At 34.0% G+C, this 19,855-nt stretch overlaps 1 protein-coding gene across 14 annotated transcripts in view; it reads left to right on the top strand.

Moving 5' to 3' along the window:
• Positions 1-19,855, top strand: part of DOCK9 (dedicator of cytokinesis 9) — a 341,819-nt gene that overhangs the window by 188,321 nt on the left and 133,643 nt on the right. For all 14 annotated transcript variants that reach the window (XM_051984046.1, XM_051984058.1, XM_051984056.1 and 11 more), the window contains exons 5-9: positions 2,495-2,564; positions 5,069-5,164; positions 6,031-6,165; positions 11,660-11,834; positions 12,514-12,581. In XM_051984046.1, coding sequence (XP_051840006.1) covers positions 2,495-2,564; positions 5,069-5,164; positions 6,031-6,165; positions 11,660-11,834; positions 12,514-12,581 — 544 coding nt within the window. The remainder of the gene's footprint in view (positions 1-2,494; positions 2,565-5,068; positions 5,165-6,030; positions 6,166-11,659; positions 11,835-12,513; positions 12,582-19,855) is intronic.

Genomic DNA, 19,855 nt, shown 5'->3' with positions numbered 1-19,855 from the left:
ATCTTCAGTTCTTATGCTCAAAAAGCTATCAAACTGTGCATACCCTTTGATCCAGCAGTATTTCTATTGGGCTTATACCCCAAAGAGATACTAAAGAAGGGAAAGGGACCTGTATGTGCCAAAATGTTTGTGGCAGCCCTTTTTGTGGTGGCTAGAAACTGAAAAATGAATGGATGCCCATCAATTGGAGAATGGCTGGGTAAATTGTGGTATGTGAATGTTATGGAATATTATTGTTCTGTAAGGAACGACCAGCAGGATGAATACAGAGAGGACTGGCGAGACTTACATGAACTGATGCTAAGTGAAATGAGCAGAACCAGGAGATCATTATATACCTCAACAACGATACTGTTTGAGGATGTATTCTGATGGAAGTGGATCTCTTTGTTAAAGAGAGCTAATTCAGTTTCAATTGATCAAGGATGGACAGAAGCAGCTACATCCAAAGAAAGAATACTGGGAAATGAATATAAACTGCTTGCAATTTTGTTTTTCTTCCCAGGTTATTTATACCTCCTGAATCCAAAACTGTTCGGTTCTGCACACATATATTGTATCTAGGATATACTGTAACCTATTCAACATGTAAAGGACTGCTTGCCATCTGGGGGAAGGGGTGGAGGGAGGGAGGGGAAAAATCGGAACAGAAGTGAATGCAAGGGATAATGCTATAAAAAATTACCCTGGCATGGGTTCTATCAATAAAAAGTTAATATATATAGATATATATATATATATATAAAAGAAAGAAAGAAAGTCTACCCCACCACTTCATCCAAATAAAAACATATCATTCAAAAAAAATTATATCTTCAGTTCTTAGCACAGAATCTGGCATATAGAAACCACTTAATGTATTATTTAACTATCTATCTACTTACCTACCTATCTACTTAGCTATCTGCCTATAATCAATCTATCTATCTATGATTGATCAATTTACCTATTTACCTACCTGTCTATCTATCTACTTATCTACCTACCTATAATCTATCTATCTGTCTTCTTACCTGTCTACATATTTATCTACTTATGATTGATCAATCTCTCTGTTTTATCTAGCTAACTAGCTACTTATCTACCTACCTATAATCTATCTTTCTGTCTGTCTGTCTACTTACCTATCTACATACTTATCTACCTATGATTAATCATTCTATCGGTTTAACCTATCTACCTACTTACCTACCTACCTATCTACTTACCTACCTACCTACCAATTTTTCTGTCTGTCTGTCTACTTATCTATCTACTTACCTACCTATTTATCTACTTAGGTATCTACTATAAGCTAGCTTTTCTTCCATCTATCTATGTCTGTCTACTTACCTATCTATCTATGTACTTACCTACTTATCTATTTATATATCTGCTTGTCTGTCTGTCTTGGTATCTTATTATCTTGCTAAAAAACAGCTTTATTCCAAGTATAATTTTATCTTCAAGTGCTTGAAGTAAAAAAATGTTTATATTAGGCTATCAAATAAATGGTTGAAATTATTCTAGCGTCTCTTTCTTATGATCTACTTTTTGGCTAGTTTTTCATTAGCATTCTTAGAATGAGCTCAGAATCATAGACTTATAGGACATAAGAATAGCAAGGAACACTGATTTATCATCTCATTAAACACCCCGATTTTACTGATAGGTTAAGTATTTTCCCAAGGTTATATAGTGAGTTAATGGTAAAATTAGGTCTAGAGAATGATTTAGTCTGATTCTCCAGGAATGTGTCATATATGGATTCTTTATGAAGATGTGAGGAATATGTCATTTGTGGATTCCTTATGGAGACCAATGGGTTGTCCACACTTTTTATCACAATAAATCATCTTGATTTATTGGCATTATATTGTCAGTAGAAAGCAAAGAAAATATTCTGGCTGTGAAATTTCAGGAATTGAGTTCAAATCCTGGCTCTGCATTTAATGTTTTTATGACACCTCTCTGAACCTCCCAGTCTCTACATATGTACAATAAAGTTGAATTAGATGACTTTTGCCTCTTTGCCTGGAATGTTCCCCTTCCTCACCTAGACTTCTTGATAGCGGTGGCTTCCCTGGAGCCTCCATTCAAACATTGCCTTCTGCATGAGGTCTCTCCCAGTCCCCACAGGTGCCAGGGTCTTTCCTTTTAAGGTTCCATTACTCTGTTCTCCCCTGTGCCAATTTATATGCATATTGTCTTTCTCATTAGAATATAATTTCCATGTGAATAAAGAATGTTTTGATTGTTCTTTGTTTCACCAGTAGTGATGGGCATGTAGCAAATGCTTATTGAATGGCTAATTGATAGAAATACTGGTGTGAATTGATCTCCTCCAAGAAAGTACTAAATAATCTTTATAAATTCCCAGTTTCCCTAGAGATAAAGTAATGGCAGAAGAATTTAACAATGTTGATATTCCTCATTGACTAGGTAATTTATAGATAATAAACATGTTGGTATTTGTAATTTATGTTGAAACTTTTTTCTTTCTTTCTTTTTTAAGCAAAGTGGCAAAATTGGATAAACTTCCTGTCCATGTTTATGAAGTAGATGAAGAGGTTGACAAAGATGAGGTAGGTTTATTGCATATTACTGTTTTAATCTTGAATAAAACATTAGCAAGGAGATTACAGCAAATTATCCCCAGGATAATACACCATAACCAAGTAGAATTTATATCAGGAATGCAGGGCTGGTTTAATAACAGGAAAACTATTAGCATAATTGATTATATCAATAACCAAACTAACAAAAATCATATGATCATGTTAGATGCAGAAAAAGCATTTGACAAAATCCAACACACATATTGGTCTCCTTTAGTCGTTAGTTTTATATATATATATATATATATATATATATATATAGTGGTTAATTGCTTAATTGATAAAATGAGTGAAATAAAATTTTCTTTTTAAACCTTACTCTTCTTGTTTGTTCTCTCAAAATTTCAAAGGAATTAACTGATTGGTTACTAAGGCTTGGATTTAATATGTATTCCTGCTAGGGTGGTGGCAAACTATAACACTCACTATCAGATTTGGTACATTACTGAAATATATAAGCATCTGTATTCTGTAACTCTGAATGATTATTCATCATTATGAAAAAAATTGGCAGAAATTAAATTTCTAGATGTGCATATCTTCTTTGACTGTACTAAATTAATTCTTCAGTTTACAGAGCCACTCCTTAAAAAAAAAAACAAAACCCTATGAGACCCTTAAAAATGGGAAGAAACTATAACTTAGGTTGGTGGAAAATATGAAAATATATTAAGGCTTTTGTTATTGTTGTTGAGTTGTTTTTTTCAGTTGTTTCTGAATCTTTGTGATCCCATTTTGGCATTTTCTTGACAAAGATAAAAGAGTGATTTGTCATTTCTTTCTCTAGCTCATTTTACAGATAAGATAACTGAGGCAAATAGGGTTAAGTGACTTGTCTAAGGTCATACAGATAGTATTTGAAACAAGACTTGAACTCAGGAAGATGTCTTCTTGACTCTATGCACTATATTTCCATCTATCTCCCCTCCATTAAGGCATTAAGAGGAATAAATTCAATCTCATTTAAAAAACCCTAATATTGTTAACTTCCCTAATATTTCCCATATTTTCCTATTTATTTGGGATAATGATTGTCCCATTTGTATTTTAGATGCTTTTTAGTGCTGTCAGTTCTGCCAGTTATATAACATCATCCACTCACTATTGAACTTATTTAAAATATTCTCTGGTAGCCTGTTGTCCCAGAATACTGTATTAAGAGCCAAAATTGAATTTATATACTTTTACATAATTTTGGAGAACATAGAGCTATTGTATATAGAAACTTTATTATATAAAATACTTGTCAAAAATTGATACTTACAAACCAAGGTTGTATTGAAAAGTTTCTCAGGTAAGATTTAAAATTTGTTTTTCTCAAATGCCATTTGGATTTTTCAAACAATAAAGTACATTCCTAGTGAGATTTGAGACCTACACTAGTTCAGGACAATTGGAATCAGATTTCATTGTGTGTTTCTATTGTTTATTTTTCCTTTAAACTAAAAGCAAGTGGAGATGAACAGCAAATATGATCATAGAAGAGGGGAAAAAAGTCAAGGAAAGTGTGTGTGTGTGTGTGTGTATTTATGCACACCTACTTATAAGTACAGAGGCAAATTAACTGATTATAGATTATAAACCTCAAGGATTTTTTTTTTTTAGCACCAGCTAACTGAGGCATCTTTTACCTTTGTCCGTTTTTCATTTAACAGCAGCAAAACCTTGTTATGGAAGGGTACATGATCAAGTGACATAAGCCCTGGCCAGGAGTTACAAAACCTGAGCCCAAATCACACCTCTGATGCTTTCTAACTATATGATATGAGCAACTCACTTCACTTTTCACTTTGCTCATCTGTAAATTGTGAGGGTTGGACTAAGGGACCCTGAGATTGCTTATGGGCTTATAGCTATGATTTTGTGAAATTGTAATGAGTACAGAAGAGTTTTTCCTGTATTCTCCTTATTAATTTGCCTTTTGCTGCCTTACTTTTTCTAACTTTAAATCCTTTAAAAATCTTTTTTAAAAAAATCCTTTGTCTTTCTCTTTCCCTCCTTATTCCAAACTGAACAATTTTCTCCATGCTTTCTCAATTTCTTTGAATTCACTCCCTTTCTTTACCTTTCCCTGAACTAAGCCTCTGGGAAGTTTTCCAAGAATTTGCTGTTGTCCTCTGACCATGTGGGAGTGTAATCTGAAAACATTTTTTATGATACTGGGTGTGAGCACACAAGTTGAATGGTCAAGCATGGCATGTACTTTTATGCATTTCATCAAAATTTTGGTTTTAAGAAAACATACTAGTGATAGTTTTGGAAATTTAGAATTCTTCTTCTAGTTTACAAATGAATGTTTTGATGGAAAGGACAGTAGGATTTAATGCTCAGTGTGCATTGTAATATGTGTGTTCTTTAAGTGACATGAAGGAGATTTGAAAAATCTGAGTTGCGTTCCTATTGATCAAACTTTCTAGAAATATAGCTGGGGATAAAGAATTATCAGTTATCAGTGTTCTCCCTTCTCCTAGGATGCAGCATCCCTTGGATCTCAGAAAGGTGGAATAACCAAGCATGGATGGTTGTACAAAGGCAATATGAATAGCGCTATAAGTGTGACCATGAGGGTAAGACAGAACGTCATTCTACAATCATTTTATCCTTTGGTGGTAGTGCTAGAAATGGATAGCTGTACAGAATTGATTCTTTCAGTCAGTCATACTTACTTTTTCCTAGCTCAGGTGTTCAGGATGAGGTGACATTTGAGAGAGCTGAGGTTTCCTTCTCTGTCATAGAACAATTCCTCACTATGTATGCTTTATAACTTATAAATTTTCTTGAGCTAAAGTGAGTTTCTCCCATTACTGAAATAGTGACCACTAACTAAATATAACACTAAAAGAAAAAAAAAAGTATATGTCATGAATGTGGAAAGTTGTTAAAAAGAGAAAGCGTGAGTCAAACATTAGAGAATAAAAAGACTGAAAAAAAAAGCCAAGATTCATAATTAAAATAGTATAGAAGGGGAGAGGTAAGAATGGTAAGAAATGGAAAAAAAAAGAAATGTATAAAAAATAATAAAAATATTGATTTTGTTTACTCATGCTGGAAAAGCAATGAGAAATATGATAAAGCATGCCCTTCTAGTGGTTAAAAAAAAAGTGATCTGGAGATTACTTTCATTCCTTTCAAAGTGTAACTTATATCATTGCTCTTGATGGTAATATTACATCATATTTCTATTCTCTGAAGGTAATTCTTAGAGATTAAGTTGATTAAGAGAGTTAATTCCCTCTATCTCAGTATGAATAAAATATTGCAATGATATTGTAGCTCATTTTAACCTCTGGGAATATTTACTTCAGTACAGTTAGTTTTGGAGTCTGTAAAATAATGATCATATGTTTTATAGATTTAGTTATCTGTAGAAATAATGAGATCTTTATTTTATTTTGAAATGATACAAACAAAATTATGTTTTTTTTCCCCTTAGTCATTTAAGAGACGATTTTTCCATTTGATTCAACTTGGGGATGGATCCTATAATTTGAATTTCTACAAAGATGAAAAAATCTCCAAGGAGCCAAAAGGATCAATATTTTTGGATTCTTGTATGGGTGTAGTTCAGGTAAACTTGGAAATAATTGCATTATTAGGTTTTGTTATTGTTATTAAATTGTAATTGTGGTAAAACAATTTCAAAATGGGTATAATTACACTGGAAATGTTGTATAAATGCATCCATTTAGAAATTATTTAACAATTACTAAGTTCAAATTTTACTAGGGTGATGTCTAAGATATGGTCTCTGCCCTCAAGAAAGTTGGGGGAAATAGGACAAATAAACAAATAACTGTGTAATTCAAAACTGAAATGTGATAAAGGCCTTAAGAAAGATACAAAACCAATTGTGTAGGAGGTTTTTATTTTCCTAACCAATGAACCTAAGGAAGTGTATTTAGCCATATTAAGGAAAGAATACTCAGCAAGGATATAGCACCAATTCACTTGAGCTGAAAGTTCCCCTTCTGCATTGGCCACATGGCTGCTGTAGCCTCAGGGTCAGCAATTCCTACCTTCTCAGGATCTACTTTAAAATTTGGAAAGAGTGCTTCCAGTGGATTACTTAAACTAAATTGAAGTAAAGGGAAAAGGAAAAAAGGAATTAACATTTATTAAGAGCCTACTATGGGTCAGGAACTGTGCTATATTTTACAAACATTATCTTTTTTGATTCAACAATTCTATAAAATAGGAGCTATTATTAAACTTGTGAGGTAGGATCTATTATTATCACTATTTTGTAGTTAATGAAACTGAGACAGACAGAGGTTAAGTGTTCAGGGTCATCCATCTTCCAGACTTCCAGAAAGTGTCAGAAACAGGATTTGAAATCAAGTTTTCATGAATCCAGCCCAGCCTTCTATCCACTGTGCTATCTGGCTGCTTATTTCTGAACGTAGCCTACTATACCATTTTAAGATTTGGAAAGATATTTTAATTCACTCCAGTTTTATAGAGAGGTGAAGAAACTTCCTGATGTATTATAGTAACAGATAGTAACAGAAACAGGACTTTACAGATATATATATGTGTATTCTCTTATTCTGATACAGATCACTAAATGAGAAAAGGTTTACTTACGTGTTCTTTAGGATTGCTTTGGAAGGAGTTTTAGGGTTGCTTTTAAAAGCAGATAAGATTTTGGTGGGTTTTTTTTTTTTTTGTTTGATATTTTGTCCAATTTCTTTATCAGACCCCAAATGGAAATGATGGATTCATCATTCTCATTAGCTTCTCCCAAAAGGCCAGAGTAGACAGTAATATTTCATTTTAGTTTATCTCCTTAGGGACTAATCTGCCATATTCTATTCATGAGGAATGTGAGACAGTAGAGTGTCTTATCTATATTTAGTACTCCTACATTTTGTGTTGGAAATGCTGTTTTTAAATCATTCATTTTATTTTTCATTATTCTGATGGAGACTCTTAGGTATTGGGTAGTAGAGCCAAGATTTGATCCTGTCTCTTGACTTTTTAACTTGTAAACTTCATATCATATCAAGCTATCTTTGCATGAGGTTATTCAACAACGACATTATTGTCCACCACGTATGGCAGTCTCCATAAGATGCGCCATTAGGACCATCTTCATTTTCTGTGCCCATATGTGCAGTTGGACTACTTGATCTAGTATGTAGCACCATGGCTTGAATAATAAAGAGTTTTTTGGATTTTTTAATGAGCTTTATATTAAGTATCTCCAATTAGTCACAACACCCTAGGAAAAAATTACCTCTGTTAATAATGCAATAAAGAAGCCTGGAGTTATTGACAACATTGATGGAGAACTTTAATGGTAACTGCCTAGAATGTGTGGGGAATTCCTTTAATAGGAATTTCAACCAAACTCAATTCTGGAAATCTTTCTGGCTATTTTGACTTGACCTTTACAATGCTAGCATTAAAAAAAAATTTGAAGCAAAACACATGTAGCATTTGTTAAGACAGCCTTTTCAGCCATAAGTAGTAGGAACCAGAAAAATAACCGCAATCTGGCTGATTTATTATGTTATGTGAGAACCTTTGCTATGTGTACGGCACAGTATGTAGATATTCTTTTGGACCATGGAATTAGGAAGATCTTTAGTACATGTATTTTAAAGTCCAAGTAATCATTTTAAAGGGAAGATTCTTTTTTCATACTCCTTTGGAAAAAAGAGTGGTGTGGATGTATGTTTATTTGCTTTTAGTAAGTTACATCAGACTTTGAAAGATTATTAAAGTAATTTATGCTTTTTTAAAAGATAATATTTATTCAATGTCTTGCCATAAGATCAATTGGTTTCCTAAAACTTGTTGGGGGTAATCAGTAAAATCCAAGTGTTTGTTAGATTGAGCTAGCATTTATTTTATTTTCTACCTTACATGATGAGATATATTATGGTTCTTTTAGAACAGAATTCTTCATCTTTATTGTGTCAGTGGTCTTCTTTGGTGTGGTGAAACCTGTAGCCCACTTCTCAAACTATGTTTTTATATAATTGAAGAAAATGCTGATTTTTAGTTAAAGAATAGTAAAAAATAAAGATGTAATTTTTTTCCATCCAAATATATGAAACCTTTTTGAAATCTATCTATGGACCCCAGGTTAAAATCCCTTGTTTTAGAATCACAGAATCTCTGAGATGGAAAATAACAAGTAGTTATCATAACAAGTAGTTATCATCTTTAGTTCTACTCTGTCATTTTATGAGTGAGAAAATTGAGAGTTGGTGATTTTCTCAATTTTACATAGCTATTTAAAAAACTGCCCTTTTTTAAAGTATTGTTTTTTCTATCAGTGTCTTGAACACCTTTTAGACTGGTCCCAGTTAATCCTACAAGTGAGAGAGAAATTCACTTCATTCCTCTAAAGAAAATTAGTAACATTTATTGTTATTCTTTAGATATGCTTTCCTGTTTTTTTGAGGAAGAATTCCCAATTGTTGGTCTATATTGTTATGTAGATGAAATGCCCAAATTCTAAAATGGTATTAAGGAAAGAATATATTGCTTTTGAGAAGGAACTTTTAAAAAAATTAATTTAATTTTGAGAAATGAACCAAAAAGTTTTCTCTTCCTTCAACCTCCTGTTATCCTCTTTGGAGAAGGGAAAAAAAACCCTCCAATAATAAGCTCTTATAACATATAGGTATAGGCAAGCAAAACAAATTGCCACAGCACATTGGCTACATCCAGTTTGATTGGATATAGTAAAGTAAAATCAGGAAGGAGAGGTGTTTGGGAATCTGACTAAGGAGGTCTTTCAGAAGCTAAACTAAACAATTTATGTTTTGTCCTATATATAGAGGGGACCTCTGAAGACTTTTGAACAGGTTGTTGACATGGCCAGACCTTTGCAAAGAGTATTTTTGTCTTTCTTTGTATCTCCAGAAATTATCATAGTGGCTGGCATGTATGTAGTAAATACAGTAAATGCTTGTTATGGCTGGACTAAGTTTGCTTAGAAAGGAGGGAGAATGGAGACAGGAAATTGCTATAATAGTATAGCTAAGCTGTTGAAGGCCTAAACTAAGATAGGGACAGAGAGAATGGAGAGGAGAGAATGAAGGAGACAAAAACCTTGGAGACTGAATAAATAAAATTTGTCATCTCATTGGGTTTGAAAAACTGGGGAGAGTCAAAAGGTCATGCTAAGATTTTGATATTAAGTGATTATGGAAGGTCCTATAAATAGGATAATTGAGAAGAGAAGTATGTTTTCTATCAAAATATCAGGGAATAGCTAATAAATTCAGCTAAATAAATAAAAATTGGAAAAGTTAATGCATTTGTAATGCTGTATGATATTCAGATAAAGTGACTATTGGGTAATTGGAAATGTGGGACTAGAATTAAGGTGAGAGATTGGGCTAGTCATCTGCCTAAAGGTGATAATTGAAGTCAAGGGAGTTAATGAGATCATTCAAGACTATTTATATAAAGCAAAGAGGGCTAAAGATATAGAACATTGGGGGACACCTACATTTAATGGGTGGGAAGATGAAGATAAAGACGTGGTCACAGGGTCATAGATTCTGAGTGAATATAGGGAAAGAGCTTAGAGACAATTGTGTCTAACCCTCTCCTTTTACAAATGAGTAAAGTAAGGCTAACTGAGAGTGAAATAGTGTGCTCTTAAAGAGCATGTTCTTTATACAATTACAAAATACATTCTTATTTGTTCATCGTGGATGCATTCTTGGGGAACAGGGTGAATTTATGAATTTGTCCCACTGGGGGAAAAATCTCTAGCTGATGGTGGGACAAAGAAGTTTGGGTACCTCAGAGTGTTTTTACTCATGTCCCTAAAAGAGAAGTATTCCCACTCCAAAGCCACACAAATTAGTGGGAGAATTGAAACTAGAATGCGTGTCTCACGATTCACATTATAGTGTTTTTTGCACATCACATTTAAGTCCTTTTTCTTATCTTTGTGTTAGATTTCCATGGACATTTTCGGGTGTGTACCAAGTATGTTAGCCTTTGAGATCTTTAGTACTGTTATAATATTTCATTGTGTCATTTGCCAGAACTCCCTTTCCATTTCCTTGGGGCACTCCTACAGAATGCCTACAGAGCTGTGGGGAAGGGAAAAAAAATAAAACAAAAACAAACAAACAAACCCTACAAGAATAAAGGCCTCCTCCACCTCTGACTTCCTGTTTCCCTTCTGGAGGTACATTTTAGTTTTGGTTTGAGCTGGAAATCAGTGTTCTGTACCTGGTTTGACTTGTTCTCCTAAGAAGCCCCATAATGTCCCCCTTTTTTTATGGGGAAGGAGAAGAGTCTGAACCTATAATTTTATATATGATATTATATTAACCTATCATCAGTGCAGGGAACTCCCTTCACCAAAGCATATCAGCAATTCATTCATAACTTATTGTCTTAGATAAAACTATATATTATAATTATATGTTTTATATTATATATTTTATATTATATATATTACATAATTATATATAATATATAATATATATGTAATATTGCTGGAGACTAGCAATATTAAACAAATTGTCCATATATATCAGAGGCAGGCGACTTTGTGCTTCCAAGGATAGTATGCTGTCTTCATACTACACCGTCTCTCACTGTCCTTTTAATCCAATATATCATGAATTTTCACTTTTTACCTCTGTGTAAATATGTTAACAAGTTTATGCTTTTATTCAGATATAGTTTCTAAAGTAAACAGATATAAGTCAAAGAGATGGAGGACTGGGCAAGTAAATGTCAAGCATCTTGTAGCTGAACATTTATTAGGACCTGATAGGTTAAGTAGTTGAAATGTAGTGTTTGATTTTAGAAATGTTATTAAATTTTTTTTGGATATAGTGATACAGTCTATACTTGTGATTTCATTAGTATGGGCAACTGGTAGCTGAAGAAACTATCCAGTTCTAGGCAACTTTCAGAAAGCCTCCTAGATCTCCCAGTACTGAGATCAATTTGTGTCATAATTTCTTGGTTCTGAGTTCCAACTCTGTAGCTAATTCAGCAGATTTTCTTCAAAGAATAATGAATTCTTGGGAATTTATGAGTGGTAGCAATGTGGAATAATTTTTTTTTCATTTTAGAACAACAAAGTCCGGCGCTTTGCTTTTGAGCTCAAGATGCAGGATAAGAGTAGTTATCTTTTGGCAGCAGATAGTGAGTTGGAAATGGAAGAATGGATTACAACACTCAACAAAATTTTGCAACTTAATTTTGAAGCAGCAATGCAAGAAAAACGTAATGGAGAAGCTCATGAAGGTAAGTTGTTCAAGGATGATTTAGTCGTAACTGTTATAGTATGTAATAAGTAGTGGTGCAATCATTAGATTTTAAGCTTCTTGGGACCAGGAATGGTCTTTTTGTATCTCTAGGTTAATAAATGTTTATTGATTAATTAGTATTTGGAAAACTTTTCTTATCACTTCTTTCTCTCTCTGCCCATTCATTTCCCTCCAAAACCCAATATTTTTCCTTAGAGATTATCCTCCATCTACTCTTTCAGGGCAGCAACGCCTGTTTTTGCTTTTCTTTGTATTCCTAGTGTTCAGTACAGTGCCTGACATACAGTGAGCACATCAAAATTGCTTGTTGGCTGGCTGACTGATTCTAGCAATCTTTCATTTATTAATGTAACAAGAGGTTTCACAGAACCTCTCCTGACAATGAAAAAAAGTAATAAGTTGCTTCTGCAGCATTTTTTAAAAAAAATAAGACGAATTAGCTCTCAGGTATTTACAAGTCAGGCAAATGATCTCTGCAGTTTGTTTGGATGACTGTGTCAGACTAAGCTGGTGGGTAAAACCCATGTTTTATTACTTCCAATTAACATTAAGTCTAAATCCAAAAGTGTAGAGAAAAGAAATTTGTATTCATATCCCTATGTAAAATAAAACATTTTTAATTACCAGTGACTGAGATGATCTGTTTTGAATTGTAGATGATGAACAAAGCAAATTGGAAAGCTCTTCCTCCGGTTTAGATAGTTACCTGCCTGAACTCGCCAAGGTAATCATTCTTTAAAGCTTCTGGTATTGGTGGGATGAAATTCAAACATTGCTCTTATTTATTGGAAACTAGAATTATATCTGCTGGACTTAGCAGTTAGTTTTCTTTGACTTTTATGTATTTCTTTAAAGGAGAATTGTTAGATTTTAAAAAAATGCTTTTTTAAGAGTCAAAACTTTGCTTAGTGCAATGGCACTAAGCAAATATTTAGTAGCAGTTATAGCATTTTTTAAAAATCAAATTTCCAATCATTGAGTACAGTTTTGCAGAAGCTAACGAGAACAACCAAGATGTTAATTTTTTTTTTCCCCAACATGATTAAGGTGCTTTGCATTTCTCAGGTTCTGTTTGTACTATTCTTCTCCATGAATAGACTCATCTCCATTCAAGCAAGAGGCAAATAAGATCTAGATTTGAGATTGAGGACCATTTATCAATATCTCAGGCCATAAGTCACTTCAATACTCTGCCTAGTGTTTGCTCAAGATAGAAGTATTTGCTGCTTCTTTTAAACCTTTTAATAAGGAAAAAAATAAAGTAAAATTATTTTTGCCTTACTTATTTCTCTCTTTTTTTTTTTTTTTTTGAGGGGAAAGGGGCAGGAGGTTCTCATTAGGAACTAAGTTTTGACACTAATTACTCACTCTATAATACCATTTAATTTTGTGCTACTAATATACTTGATGAGGTGCTGTGGTTAGTGGGCCTGATTCTGAGTCAGGAAGACTCATATTCTTCAGTTCCTATTTGGTCTCAGTCATTTGTATGGGCAAGTCATTTAACACTCTTTGCCTCTGTTTCCTCATCTGTAAAATGAGTTGGAGAAGGAAATGGTCAACCACTTCAATATTATTGCCAAGAAAAGCCCCAATGAGGTCATGAAGGATCAGACACACCTGAACAACATACTTTATAGATTATAATTGACTTACAAAAAAAAAAAAAACAAAACCTCAAAAAACTCAAACACAAATAAAAGTATGCTGGCATTGAACTTTGACCTTCATTTTAAAACAGAGCTGCTTTTTTCAGATACCAAATCTCCTCCTACAATAAGAATTTAGGTACCTAAATGTCTTTAGAGTTTGGAAGTAACCACAGTGTCTTTTTTAGCACCTACCTATTAAAGCTAATTTTAGTACTGCCATTGTTAGTTCCTGTTTCCATGAAGTTGAGGTCAGGAGATGTTTTGGTTTCTTATTCTAAATTTCTGTCTTCGTATTTTAAGTATGAAGTATTTAAGTATTTACTGCTTCTCTTCTCTCCTCCTCTCTCCCCCTATTCCCCACCCCCCACCCCCGGTTTTTATCACTGAGCTTTGCTTTACCATTGCTATATGTTAGTATATTTCGAAATATTTTGAGTGTTTCTGAACCTTTTGTGGTTGCTGAAATATATCTTTATGAGAGTAAAATCTAGAAAATAATTGCATAAAATTTAGTCTGTGAATCACCTTGTTACCATCCATTAGAAAAAGTGGCTTTTTAAAGAAAAAATGGGCTCCTTTAAGCCCAAAAGTTAAAATAGCTTTCACTTGCTGAGTAATTAAATGGTAGCTAGTTGCTGCCTACTAGAAAGAGCTCTTTTTCCAGCTTTCCAGCTCTAACAAATTCCCCTGAGATCTTGAATTTTTTCAACTAAGATTCATACCATTGCCACATATTAATAGAAAACTACATCTTTCAGGAAGACATAACATCCCTAGGAAATCTTTCCATGGGAGGCCACTGTTCATATTTCCCCTAACTCACAAGGAAAGGTGGTCTTAATCCTATTTCCAGACCATTCCTCTACTATCATCCCTAAATGACCTTTCCTCCTTTGAAAGATGTGCAGTCCATTTATGCACAAGTCTTGTCACTGTCATCAATCGATCCCCTTAATTTTTCTCCAGGCTTCCATAATCACTTTTATACCTTGTCTTCCATTTTTTCTTGATAGCCATAACCATTGAAGATTTCAGTATTGTATTGTTGAACCCTTTAGCAACAGAATTAATTCTTCTGTCTTCTCTATTCTGGTGACTACCTTTACCCAATTTAAGCTGTATATCAATATGGCTTTGTTATATTCTTCATCATCCCTCACATTTGGACTTTTTTCAGATCCAGAACTGAATTTCTGATCTCTGACCAAAACTTTCTGTCCTTATATCCCCTCCCCCATTCTCAATTACCCTTTTTGTACGAACTCCAATTCCCTTCACAACTATTGCCCTCTTTAATTTATCTACTTATCTGTTTATCTACTTCTTCAGCCTTGATCTCAGAGTTTGCTATTTTAATGTTTTATTAGTTATTACTTTAGAATCCTCGTGTTCTCTTGTTCCTCTGCTTTGATGTGCCTGATTGTTCCAGGCCTGTTGAGGAAAATGAGAATGATGACGGTGATAATGATGATAAAATAGCTAACCTTTATTTAAGACTTTAAGGTTGGCAAAGCCCATTTTATCATTTTAGGTAACTGAACATAGACATAAAATTATGCTAATCTTACACATTATACATTCAAGATGTCACCTGGTCCTTTCTGCTGCTTGACCGTTATCTTATTTTACCCTCATTGACTTTCATCTGCCACAGCATATATTCCATATGTTTTTTCCCTTGCTCCCATTTTCAAGCCCCTCATTTTAAAAAAAAATGACCTGGATTCCTTTTTTAGATAGACTGACAGAAAATAGTTTCTCTCATTTTCCTTCTTATATTTTTAAAATGAGTCAGCATCAGTATAAAATTCTTTTTTTTTTTCTCTGCCACACAGCAGGCACTTAATAAATGCCTATTATTTAATTAATTATTATCATTTGATTATTTAATCATTGTTGTTATTATTAATTATTTAATTAATGTGATCATTAGAGATATTCCTTTTTTGAAGTTACCTAACTCCTTCTCCCTTACATCTGCACTCCTAAATTGAAAAGAAAAAAGAAACGAAAAACAAAATTTTATAACATATGCAAAGTTAACCAAAACAAATTCATATAATGGCTGTGTAGCAATGCATCTTGAATTGATCACCTCTCTGTCAAGAGTTGGAATGTACTCTTCTTTACCTGTAATTTTGAATTATGACGAGTCTTCAAATGGATCAGTTCTACATTCCCTCATAGTTGTTTATCTTTACAATGTTGTTATTATTATATATAATTTTGTTTACTTCATTTTGCATTGTTTCATACAAGCCTTTCCAAGTTTGTCCGGGAAAAAAAAATCCTTCCTGTTCATTTTGTAACAACTGGCTACTGTCAGCCTCTCTTAGTTCCTTTCCCCATTCTCATCCCCTTCCTTCTCCTCCTCCTACTTTCTCCTACTCTCTCCTCTCTCTCAAAGACATCTTTCTGTGTGTTTTTCTTGTTGTCTAATCATTTTTTTCAATGTATTCAACTCTTTATGATCCCATTTTGGGTTTTCTTGTCAGAGTCTTGGAGTAGTCTCCTTTCTTGCCATTTTTTTTTACCAGCTCATTTTACAGATGAGGAAACTGAGGTAAACAGGATTGAGTGACTTGTCCACAGTCACATAGTTACTAAGTATCTAAAGCTGGATTTGAACTCATGAAGCTGAATCTCCCTGATTCTAAGCCCAGTGTTTTATCCATTGCATTTAGCTGTGTTGGTTAGTTCCTGACTTCAGAAAACTTATAATCAGTTGGCAGGAGGCAATTTGTGGCTTATTTTAATCCCCAGAGCAGTTTCTGTCCTATATTATCAATAAAAATGATCTGTTTAGTGTAACTCTTATTTTGATGTTTGGGTATATAAAGTGGGGAGTCTGAATCATGAGATCATAGAATGTGAGAGCTTGAAGATCAAATGCCATCATTTTCCAGATGAAGTTTATTTGTAAAAAATTTTTATATGACCATAATTGCTACTAAATAGAATGAGCCCTATTTTATGTTAAATAACTGGAAATCTCTAAACAACATCTCTGGTCTTTGAACTTGCCCAAGGGTCAAATAAAAAGCACATTTGGTACCTTGGTTCACGTCTTGGACTTTCAAATCTGTTTTTTTTTTTTTTTTTTCCTTATACACCATACTACATGAGAGAATAAATGCTGGGTGGGAGGGGAAATGGGGGCTAAAAGATTTTTTAAAAGGTTAAAAAAAATCAGACAAACAATCAGATAAAGTAATAAAGGAATTTTAAGGGATGAAATAGCTGTGTTGGTTGGGTCTGAATTAAAGTACAAAAAAAGAAAAAATAAAAACCAAACCTAGAACAATGGGAGAATAAATGCAGGAGCTTGTTAGGGGTGTAATTCGATTAGTACAACTTCCTCTCAGTTCCTTTCTGCCTCTGTCCACTTAGTCCATTGCTGTGTCTTTTGTGTTTCCTTTGTGACTGAAGTATAGATATGCAGGATACGATTGACAGGAAATTGTTTTAGTCAGAAAAAATTGCTATCTCATTCCCTAAATTTTCCTAGATATTGCTTTTCCTTATGGGATGAGTAATGTGGATTAAAGCTCCTTACAGACGTTTAAAAATGTATCCCTTTAGTGCTATACATTTGTCAACTTGTAGAGGGATGCTTCCTTTCTATAGCCAGGCTTTTTTGTCCCTTTTATCTGTTGTCTTATCTGCAGCCAGACATATGTTATGAATATCTTTGGATATAGTAGCTATAGGATCTACAATTGTTTATATATTTAGTTATATAGTATATGTATTTGTATTTATTTCTGACAACATGAACTGTTTTAAATTTAATTTCAATACTTCAAGGGGATCTATGATTTCATAAGTGAGGGCATTTTTCTATCCATTGTCACATTATAAGACTTAAAAGACTATATAAATATTGCTTATTGGAATTAAATTAGCTAGACTCTTCTAAAGCGGATATGTAGCCCATTATTTAGACTCTAAGAATGTAAATCTAAAGTGTGCTTAACACAGTGCCTAGCACATAATAAGTGTTATATAAATGCTATTATTGTTATAGATTTATGAGAGCTGCCAGAGTTTTTGTGTCACTAGAATAACCTTTAAGAATTCATCATTCCCTTTATGTAACAATTAGGCACTGGAGTAAGTCTTTATGGGAGTCTTTTTAATTTAATCTTTTGATTTTATGATTTAATAAATGTACAACTCTCACCACAACCACCAAAGTTAGTATTTTGAAAATTAATTTCTTCCCAGGATAGTTATGGGATAAATGACGGTCAGAACTGGCTTGCCTGCTACTATTATTGTCCATTGTTATCTTCTAATTCAACAACCAGCATTTTAACCTCCTAGAATTTGCCTAATACTTATTATTTAACAAAAGTAGTGCAGTATCTTCCAGTTTTTAGGTGACGTCAGAGTTTGTTAGTCAATCCCAGTTACTACTTTGTCTAAAGACATACCAAAAAACAATATAAAAGTTTTGCCTGCATTATTCTTCCTCTTATAGTTCTCCTCCTTTAAACTTGGTTCCAGGCCAAGTGAGAGTCATCTCCCTTCTAAATTGTTTTCTGCATGACATTTTGAAACCAGAATACCTAGTTCTGTCACAAGTCTGACTTGTTCCCCACCCTAGTTATTTTTTTTTGAAGAAACAACACCATCTTTCCAGTTTCCACTCCATTATATTGATGTGGACATCAGCTTGACAAACATTTATATCAAGTGACAGATCCAGAAGATCTGTGTCTTGCTCTTTTTAACTGAGTTGGTACAGGGTGAACCTCATAATGGTTAGAGCCAGCTAGTTCTCAGGGTCACTCCCTATTGTTTTCTGATTTTCTTTATTTGGACCCACCTCCTATTTTCCCCCCCACCCCCCAGGAAGGTCATTTCCTTTGCATTTTGAGATCAAGGAATTTGATAGAATTGAGATTGGGAAGGTAGCTAATCTGACTTTTTGAGTTGCACTCTGCCTTATTATCATCTTAGAGACCTTCGTGGCTGAAAAAGAATCAGAGCTGGGTTTAGTAGTCCATGCTTGTAGTCCTGGAGAGGTTGAGGCTGGTGGATGCTTGAGCTATGGTTCAAACTAAGTCAATAGTTTGTTCACAATAAGTCTGACATCAATATACTGAGCCCCTAAGAGCGGAGGAGCTGTTACCCTGCCTAAGGAAGGAAAAATTGCTCAGGCCAGAAACAGAGCAAATCAGGAGTGGGTTAGTCCATGAGGGGAAGCTGTCCTTGTAGCCTAGGAGAATGTCTCAAAAAAGATTTTATATATGTGTGTGTGTGTGTGTGTGTGTGTGTGTATGTATGTATGTATGTATGGGTGTGTGTGTGTATACACATACATAATACACATACAGACACATATATTCATATATATACACGCATATATGTATATTCATATGTGCATGTGAATGCAAGTAATGTACACACACAGATGTTTGTGCAATGCATGTATGTATATGTGTATGCACACATGTGTGTATTATGTGTGTGTTTTATAAGCCATAGAAATGGTTTACATTTCTAGTATTTTTTAGCTTACAAATAAAGGAATTAAAGCCTCAAGAAATTAAGTGAATTGGATTATATCCTTCAGCTAGTGAGCAGCAAAGTTTAGATTGGAATTAAGGCTTCTTTAAATTCAGTCCAATCCCAATCCCTCACGTTCCCCCATCACATTTATGTGACATACAGAATAGAACACAGGAGGGTATCAAAAGTAGGGCTCTCATATCAACACCCTGTTAGTTCAAGTTCAGCACTGAGAAGAAATGAGATATCGTAAGTCATTGACCATTTATCACAAGATAGTTTACTTTGCCCTAACACAGTATAAAGATACTCAACAAAGATAGAACGGCTTCTCTGGGTGTTTTCCTCCAACCAACCCATCTTGCCCCTTATCTGTCTCCTTGTGGAAGTGTGTCTGGGCAACAGCATGGGTTAAGGCAAAGCCCTTCTCATGTGGGCTCCAAAAGTCCAAGTCCAAGAGATCTAGACTCCATGGGGCTGGGACTTTTTATGGATTTGGATAAGTGGGAAACTGTGCCAAGGAAGCTAGGGTCAGTCATTTAGGCCAATCAAGTTCGAGACACATTTGTTTCATTTTAGGTAAAGTCTCTTTTTTCATGTTGTGGGTGGGAGGGATTTGTCCTGTCACATAAGGGATGGAGAATATTCCTGGGGAAAGGAAGATATTACAGTTATTTTCAGAGGTAGTAGAAATAACCTGTAAAGGAACTTCATTTTAAAGAAAAAAACAAATCTGTAACTAAATCTGTAAATTTTTAGGCTCCAGCCCTCGCTTTAAAAAAATGTAGGTAGACAAAATTTTTTTCTGACAATTCATCATGAAGACTTT

Source organism: Antechinus flavipes, chromosome 3 (assembly GCF_016432865.1).
Source record: "Antechinus flavipes isolate AdamAnt ecotype Samford, QLD, Australia chromosome 3, AdamAnt_v2, whole genome shotgun sequence".
Taxonomy (NCBI): Eukaryota; Metazoa; Chordata; class Mammalia; order Dasyuromorphia; family Dasyuridae; genus Antechinus; species Antechinus flavipes.
This window is presented reverse-complemented; position numbering and strand designations above follow the sequence as displayed.